Source organism: Oxyura jamaicensis, chromosome 10 (genome assembly GCF_011077185.1).
Source record: "Oxyura jamaicensis isolate SHBP4307 breed ruddy duck chromosome 10, BPBGC_Ojam_1.0, whole genome shotgun sequence".
Classification (NCBI taxonomy): domain Eukaryota; kingdom Metazoa; phylum Chordata; class Aves; order Anseriformes; family Anatidae; genus Oxyura; species Oxyura jamaicensis.
In genome coordinates this window covers 20,383,083-20,391,369 of record NC_048902.1, presented here as the reverse complement: position 1 = coordinate 20,391,369, position 8,287 = coordinate 20,383,083, and the positions used below count along the sequence as shown (strand labels likewise).

General features: G+C 54.1%; 1 protein-coding gene across 1 annotated transcript; it reads left to right on the top strand.

Moving 5' to 3' along the window:
- The first annotated feature begins 65 nt into the window (after positions 1-65).
- On the top strand, positions 66-8,178 carry CLN6 (CLN6 transmembrane ER protein). The gene is made up of 7 exons (XM_035336141.1): positions 66-207; positions 1,763-1,877; positions 2,349-2,447; positions 4,863-5,051; positions 5,161-5,216; positions 6,147-6,269; positions 7,519-8,178. Exons 1-7 carry the CDS (start codon positions 125-127, stop codon positions 7,805-7,807), a joined length of 954 nt encoding a protein of 317 aa, XP_035192032.1. The 5' UTR covers positions 66-124; the 3' UTR covers positions 7,808-8,178.
- The last annotated feature ends 109 nt before the right edge of the window (positions 8,179-8,287 follow it).

Below are 8,287 nucleotides of genomic sequence, written 5' to 3'. Positions count from 1 at the left end.
CCCCCTCCGGTTCGGCCGCCCCCGGCCGCGCAGCCGCCGCCGCCCGCCCCCGGCGCCGAGGCGGGGCCCGGGCGGAGCCGCTCCGAGCCGAGCCGGGCCGGGCCGGGCCGGGCTCCCCGGGCTCATGCAGGGCTCGGCGAGGCGGAGGCCGTTCCCGGCGGCGGCCCCGGGCTCCCCGCAGCCCCCCGGGACGATCTACCCGGGCAGGTGAGCGGCGGGGACAGGGGGGTGGGAACGGGGAGAGGGACGGGACCGGGACGGTTTTAGGGATGGGGACCCCCCCCCCCGCGGTCCCCGGGGGGCAGCCGCCCCCCGGAGCCCCGGCTCGTCCCGGCTCGTCCCGGCTGCCCCAGCCTCGTCCCGCAGCCCCTGGCCCCTCCGGGACCCCGCAGCATCATCCGGAGCCTCCCCCTGCAGCGTGCCCTGGCTCCCTTGGGTACCCCAGCCCCCTTCCAGCTGCCTCTGGGTTATCCTGAACCCCGCCAGGGACACCCCGGTGTCATCCTGAGTCACCCCCCGAATCACCCTGATCCCCCCACCCAGGTTAGGGTACCCCAGCTTCATGCATCTCCCCCCTGCACCCCCTGGGATCATTATGGGCCCCCCTCGGATACCCCAGCCCCAACCAGCCCCCCTGTCCCAGCTCATCCTGTGCTCCCTGGGCTCTTGTGCCAGGTCCCACCACCATCTCCCAGGTCCCACCACCTTGTCCTGGGTCCCCCCACCTTGTCCGAGATGCTGCAGCGGTCCGGGGTATCCCACGTGTTTGGGGTCCCCAGCCTCGTGCAGGCTCAGCCTCGGCTTGCCGAGGGAACCCCAGCTTGTTAAGGGAACCCCGGCTTCTCAGGGCTTTGACAGCTTCTCCCCAGGACCCCCAGCTCTCGGGGGCTGTCCTGGCTCTCCCAGGACATCCCAACGTGTGTGGGGCACCCCCACCCTGCCCACCCCTCGGTGCAGACCACAGGCTCTCAGAGCACGGCTCAGGGCTGACCGCTGCCAGCACTCCGGTGCCAGCACCAGGGAAGAGCCGAGGTAAAGCAGCTGCTTTCCTGCAGGGACCAGAGGGCTGGGGGGCTGCTCGAGGGAAAAACTTCGTTGGGGTTGGAGCAGGCCCTGCTCTGCAGAGGTAGAGGACAGAACAATCTTCAGAGAGGAGGATGAAGGTGACAGCGCATCCTGAGCATCCCCGGGCTCGAGCACCACCGGGCACAGATACTTTTTTAGCGTTCGGCAGAAGTGCCCTGGGAGTTTGATTTTGCTTTGTCATGCAAAAGTTAAAAATAGTTGCACTTAATTCAGCACTTAAGCTTCTCATCCTGCCTTTATGCTCCCTTCTCAGCCGGGGAGAGCCTTCTTACGGGGACGCGCCAGTTTTTACTCGTGATGCTTTGTCTCCTCCTCTCTTCGGAGCCTCAACTTTGTAAATGTGCCACAGATCTCAAAACACGTGCCAGGACAGGGCGGGTTGTGGGTGGGGACACAGCCCTGGAGCCTGCTCCTGCCTCCTCAGGGACCTGTTGCCTGACCCCAGGTATTTGGGCTGTTTCCCCAACCCTTATCTGCTGCACGCCGGCAGCAGGCGGTGGCAGTGCTGCTGCACAGAGCCAGCAGGGCTCTGATGCACCCAGACAGCACGCCCAAAACACTAACTCTTGAAAACAATGTTGAGGAGAGGGAGAAATCTTAGTGGTGCAAAAATGGAGCGATTCTTATGCAGAAAGCGACGGTGCTGGGCTGACACTGCGACTTCTGTCCTCACCAGGCATGGAGCTGGCAAGACCGAGGACACCTTCAAGACCTCCCAGTTTCACCTCGATCTCTGGTTCTACTTCACGCTGCAGAACTGGGTGCTGGACTTCGGCCGGCCCATCGCTATGGTGAGCGCAGTGGGGGCAGGCCCGCTGCTTTGCTGGCCTCACGCTCCTTTGGGGGCAGGGTTGGGGTGGACCAGAACTTCCCCTGCGGAGCAGTGAGCTGATTTCTGCACCCAAGGGACACCCTCGAGGAGCTGTCCTTGAAACGAGGACCACCACGAGGTCTTGGGGTGCAGTTCCAGTCACAGGGAGGTATCTGGGAAGCGTTGTTCTGCAGTGCCTGTCCCACAGATTTACATTTTTGTAACATAAACGTTACCGGGAGAGGTTTCTGCTGCTCTTCCCTCTACCTGGACCAGGCGGCTGCCAGCTCAAACCGCGATGATTAGCGAGCAGTGACAGTCCAGAGCAAAGGTCTTCTCCTTCCCTGTCCTGTAGCTGGTTACGGGGCTGCAGGTGCTTTGAAAGCAAAGCACGGTAACTGGGAGCTGGGTCACGGGGACGTCCTGATGTGCCTTTTTCCCCTCTCCTCAGATAATCCTGCCTTTGGAGTGGTTTCCTCTAAACAAACCGAGTGCTGGAGACTATTTTCACATGGCTTACAACGTTATCACACCATTTCTTCTGCTAAAGGTAAACCTCAAGGCTTAGTTTTTTTGTTTTGTTTTAATATTACTAGTTGTAAAAGCAGGGCAAGTAACACTGTTTGGTAAAGGCTAAGAATTTATTGGGAACTTACTGAGCACAGAAGTTACTCACACACGCCTGCAAGTGAGCTGGTCCTGCTGCACACTCGAGGTTTTCTACTCCAGAAAGAATTTATGACACCAGCTGTTGAAGACCAAGGCAGTGCCCACCTTAACACAGCTCACGGACCATCTCCCCACCTCTCTGCATGCTGGAAAAAAACAAACATTTTAAACAATTTTCCATCAGCCAACTGACAAAAACCACGTAATCTTACTTTAGTGCAGTTTGTTGAGGACGAAGCAGTAGCAGACCAGGCTGGCTGCTCTGCCCGTGTGTTACGGGCTGGAACAAACCTGCTCAGACTGGATCCTGCACGTTACCCTTGCAGCTCAGCCTCCTGCCTTTGACAGCAGCACAGATTCGAGGAGAAGGCTGTAGAAATTCCAGCCCAGCCTTTCGCTCGTTACGCGTGTTCCCCGCATATACAAAGCAAGGCACTCTGAACTCCACGTTCAGGAGAATTCAGAGCCCTTCACCCTGGCTGACCTAACGTGCATTTGTAAGACGACGTGCATCCACAACTTCAAGACCTTCTCAGACAGCTGGAGCTGTAGTAGATTTTCTAAATTGTTCAGTGCTTAATTACACTTGCTCTTTGACATGCGGATCGTATCTTTAGCTTGACTTTATCTAGTTTCATCCGCCAGCCACTGGATTGTGCAGACCGTTTATGAGGTTAAAGACTCTTGTATCATTAGAAATCTTTTCATATTAAATACTTAGCAGCCAGAAGATAGGAGAAAGCAATTATAAATGTATTTTAACCTTCATTAGCTAGAAAGTAAATTACGTCCCGAGATGTAAATGCTTCTCTTTCTCTCCTGAGTCTGCCTGGGAGGTTTTAAACACCACTGTGGCCAGAAAGGAATATTCAGTACCTGGTCCTCAGGGGAACCTAAAAGCAATGAAACTTGGTCAGACCTGTCCTAGCCTGACACAACCGATTTCTGCAGGCTGAGTACTTGTCAGGTTAAGATCTGCTGCCTTTGGTGCACTGCTGTTACCCGCTGTCCCCCTGAAGGACACCTCCAGCCTTCTCTCTCCAGCAGAGGAGAGCTTCCCCGAGCCTTTTGTTCTCCTCTCCTCTCTCTGAATCCTCTGACGTTCATACAGCAGTTACAGAGAAAGGGAGAGCTAAGCCTCAAAATTAAATACAAATAAGGAGCTTTTCCCTGTTTATGCAGACGGAGGGCTGCAAAGCTGCTTTGGCAGCACGGGGAGGCAGAGGATGCCCCGGCAGATGCTCGGAGGGGCTGGGTCCCAAAGGCTGGAGCACCTTAGCGATGTATTTCGAGACCTTCCCCGCTTTGCAGGCTGAGCAGGGAGCTCCATGCAGGTTAAACCACCCTTGTTTCTCTTCCCCAGCCGGGCTTGCAGGATCTTGCCACAGGCTCACTGGGCTCCACGTCAGCCTCACGTGCCTGCCTCCACCCAGACCCAGGCAGACCACAAGATGGGATGAGGAGAGCTCGTCATTAAATCCGATGCTGGTATTCCCAGGGGTGCCTCACCCCCGGGCCTGGTTTGTCAGCAGTCAGATTTTTCTTACCTAGCAGATTGGTTTAAGCCTCTTCTTTAGAACCAAACACACGGGGAAGGTTGAGTCAAATTCCATTAGGAAATAATAAAAAAAAAACACCACCAACTCACCAAGAGGCCTCTGAAAGTGATCCAGCAGAGACATACAAAGGAACAAGTGTCTGTGCCGAGCGCGGTGGGTGCGTTGCTGGAGGTTCTGCTCGCCACTGGAGGGCACAGGGAGGCTTTCAAAGAGGAAAGGAGCTATAGAAAGCAGCTGCCTTTTTGTTTCTAATTAATCATGGTTTGATCACATCTGGTGGCTGAGCTGCTTTGAGTGCTGCAGCAGAAGTGCCAGAACACTGCTGCAGCCTAAGCCTTGGCTCAGGTGAGGGTGCTGCTTTGCAGAAAGCTTCAACAAGGCCAAAAATGTGGTTTGTTTGCTGAAAAAAAGGAAGAGGAGCGTGTACTGGAAACTGAAAGACTATCCAGGCTAGTAGGAACACGTCTGAGATGCTTGTAGGGAAAGGAGCTGTGGTCAGGGAAGTGCATTCCCTTGGGGTCAGTCACACCGATCGAACCAGGGTGGACAAATCCAGGCAGGGTGCTGGCAGCAGCTCACCTCTGCTGTGACAGCATAACCTGTGGGTCTCTGCAGGTCTCCGTAGGGTTTAAGGTGACGTTTTCAAGTCCCTATAAAGTGGGAAAGGGCAGAGCTTGTCACAGCATCACCCACCTCTGCTCGTGCCTCCTGACCGTTCACCATCTCTGCGGTTTCAGCTCATCGAACGCTCCCCTAAGACCTTGCCCCGCTCCATGGTGTATGTCAGCATCATCATGTTCGTCATGGGCGCAAGCATCCACCTGGTTGGGGACTCCGTAAACCATCGCCTGATTTTCAGCGGCTACCAGCACCATCTGTCTGTAAGGGAGAACCCCATCATCAAGAACCTGAAGCCAGAGACGCTGGTAAAGTGGACGTTTTGTACGAGCACTTCAAACAAATATTAATTGCTTGTTCTCATTTAGCGGTGCGCCGTTCCCTTTGCCCTTTTAAATCTGTTTCGTTGCATTGCAGATTGATTCCTTTGAGCTGCTGTACTACTACGATGAGTATTTAGGTCACTCGATGTGGTAAGCAATTTCCAGCGTATCTGGTGGCCCCAGAACAATGCGAGGAAAGGCAGGCCAGGGCTCTTTGTAGGTTAATACGTAAAAAATAAAGCACAGCTGATGAGAGCTGGCTAGGGGTAATATTCTCACAGCTAGTGTAATTACAGTGCCTCCCTCCCTTGGAAAATTGCCCATTTCTTGCTAGTTTTTTTTCCTGCCCCTGTCATTCTCACTGATGTTTCGAGGATGTGCAGCTTGTTTGACAGCTGTGGGGAGCAGCAGGAGCAGCTCTGCTCTTCTCTTCCCTCAGCCACCTTTCCCAGGCCAGCTACAGTACCAGGCTGAGGATGCTGAAGACTCATTAAGGGTTTTGCTCCTCTCAAGGTTGGCTCTGAAACAACTTGATTTCACCTGGTCTCACTAGCCCTGTGCTTGTTCTCCTCCTCCACCACGTCCTGCGTGACCGCGTGCTGCCTGCGGCCCGGTTGGAGCATGCCTCAGCCCCAGTACAAGCACACCCATTTTAGGTTGGCTTGCTGTTCCTCAGGCAGCGTGAAGCAAACCCCAAAATTAAAAGAAAAACAAGCCTTTCAGTTTGTTCAGATCCGGGTCCGCATCCTGCTTGCCTGCGGTTCAGCTCTTAGCACATCACAGCTCACCCCACTGCCCTCATGCAGCCTTCTGAGCCCACGAGGGCAATGGCCAGAAGCGTTGGACTGAGCACTTGAGCCCAGCGCTTGACCTAATCGGCAAATTCTGGCCCTTCCCATGAGGGCCCCACAAGTTTCATTACCTTCAGCAGCCCCACGCCAGGCTGTTTTCAGCAGCTGTGACACTGGTAGCACTTCTGCAGCCATCACAGCAAAGCAGGGAGGTAAACCAGGGCTGGGTGCACCGCGGTGCCGCTTTGCGGGGTCACACCCCCCACAGGAGCTCTGTCTCTGCTCGCAGGTACATCCCTTTCTTTCTGATCCTGTTCATATATTTCACCGGCTGCTTCACTCCTGTTGAAGATGAGAGCAGGATGCCGGTGGCTGCCTTGCTTCTGATGGGGCCGAGCAGCCTTTATTACTGGTAAGTGACTTCTGTCCTCTCAGGGAGGTGCAGGATGAAGGGAGTAGCACAGGAGGCTCTGCAGTGTGCAGCAGGAGCTCTCCCATCCCCAGAGCAGAAGTTGCTGCAGTTTCTCTTGTGCAACTCTGGCAAATGAAATCTCATTTAAGTGGGCAGCCTCCGTAGCCTTTACCAGCTGGGACAGCTTCAGCACAGTGTGTCATTTCCCTGCTTGCGGTGTTTCCTCAACCACGCTGTCATTCCCCTGTTGAGTACTGGGCACCGGTTGTCCCAGCCCCACCTGCTCAGCACTCTGTGGTTCTCCTGCTCCTCCACCTCTGTCTCAGGAATCCTGACACAGGGTAACGTTGCTGGAGCCCAGGCTTTCAGCCTCTGCTTGCTGTCTGCCCCCTCTTCAAAGCCAGTTGCTGCCGAGGTTGACAGATCCTGGATGATTTTGGGGTGATCTCCTGGTGCCCACAGCGCATCCACCTGGTCTCAGGCCATTTGTGGTAACGGGGATGTTCTCACCAGCAGTACAGAGATTTTACATAAAGCCCAGGCTGCCTGCATGATGCTCTTACGCTGCCTCCTTGGCTTGCCCTGTGTGTCCAAATAGCCTTTTGAGAGAGGTCTTATTTATTTCTCATTTTCAGTAGCCTCATCTTCCCAGACTGTTTCCCTGATGGCAGCCAAACAACTTTCCATTCATCTTCAGAGATGATATTCTCTTGCCCGTAGCTTTGTCCCCCTGCTGAGACTGTTCTTATACAGTAAATTAATTTTAGATAGTCAAAATCATCAGGATGATTTGGTCAGTTCCCAGTTACCCCACTGCACTTCCTTTAAATACATCAGCGTGAGTCTCTGCAATTTGCGTGCTAGCGATTTAAGACCCATTGAGTGCAATTCCTCCTTCCTCCTGGCAGCCCAGCAGCTTCTCAGCAAGGTCTCTGCGAGGAGGCACCCGTTTGTTAACTCCACCTGCCCCTCCATCCACGTGGGCTCTCCCAAGAGCTGTCATCCCAAACATGTTTTCTTCCCCTCCCAATGAGTTTGCTGCCTCTCTCCCAGTTCCTGCTTTAATGAAGGAAAAATATTGAGGATACTTGCTATTAGAAGCTCTTACTGTCGCTACAAACAGTCTGGACAACTACTTGTAGAAAACAGGAGTTTTAGGGCTGTCCCACAGCAGCAGCACAGCTCGGCTCACCTGGCTGCAGAGCCCAGCTCCCCACAAAGAGCACTAACGGGTCCTTTTGCTTTGCAGGTATCTCGTGACAGAGGGGCAGATCTTCATCCTCTACATTTTCACTTTCTTTGCCATGATGGCTTTGGTGATGCACCAGAAACGCAAAGGACTCGTCCTGGACAGCAATGGGCTCTTTCTCTTCTACTCGTTCATCATAACGCTGGTCCTCATTGCTGTCTGGGTGATTTGGCTGTGGAACGACAAAATCCTCAGGAAGAAGTACCCTGGCGTGATCTATATCCCCGAGCCATGGGCATTTTACACCCTGCACATGAACAACCTCCACGCAGGAAAGGAAAGTTTCTAAGTTTTGATATTTCTGAGTGATTCAAAGAAAAATAGTTTTTCTAATGTAGAGGCATTTCAAATAAATTCCTTGACTGACATAGGTGCAAGGCATGTCCTGTGTTACCCAGACCCAGCTAAGGAAGGGAGGTTTTGCTACAAGCCCCCAGGCACAAAGGGCTGATCCTGCAGGTCCCCTACGCCCCCCCCGGTAGCATCATTTTCTGTACCCGCTCACTACTCAGGTGATGGAGCTGAGCTCCTCCAACCCAGGCTGAACCCCTGTAACAGTTCATGTCCACAAAGTCTGTATCAAGCCCTGGTGTGACAGAACCCAAGCGGTTAAAAACAAAAAATTAACAGCAAAACAGACTGAATAAAAACCTTTGATAAAAGCTGAGTGACTTGCCGTACTTGAAGCAGCTGCTCCCTGAGGGGAGAATCTTCATCCCGTGAGACTCAAGGACCCGTACCGCGGGGTGTAGCAGGCTGGGGCCGCGCT

Coding starts and splice junctions, on each gene's coding strand:
- CLN6 (XM_035336141.1), top strand. CDS start 125: ATGCAGGGCTCGGCGAGGCGGAGGCCGTTCCCGGCGGCGGCCCCGGGC. Junction 208..1,762: donor GGGACGATCTACCCGGGCAG/GTGAGCGGCGGG, acceptor TGTCCTCACCAG/GCATGGAGCTGGCAAGACCG. Junction 5,052..5,160: donor ACCTGAAGCCAGAGACGCTG/GTAAAGTGGACG, acceptor GTTGCATTGCAG/ATTGATTCCTTTGAGCTGCT.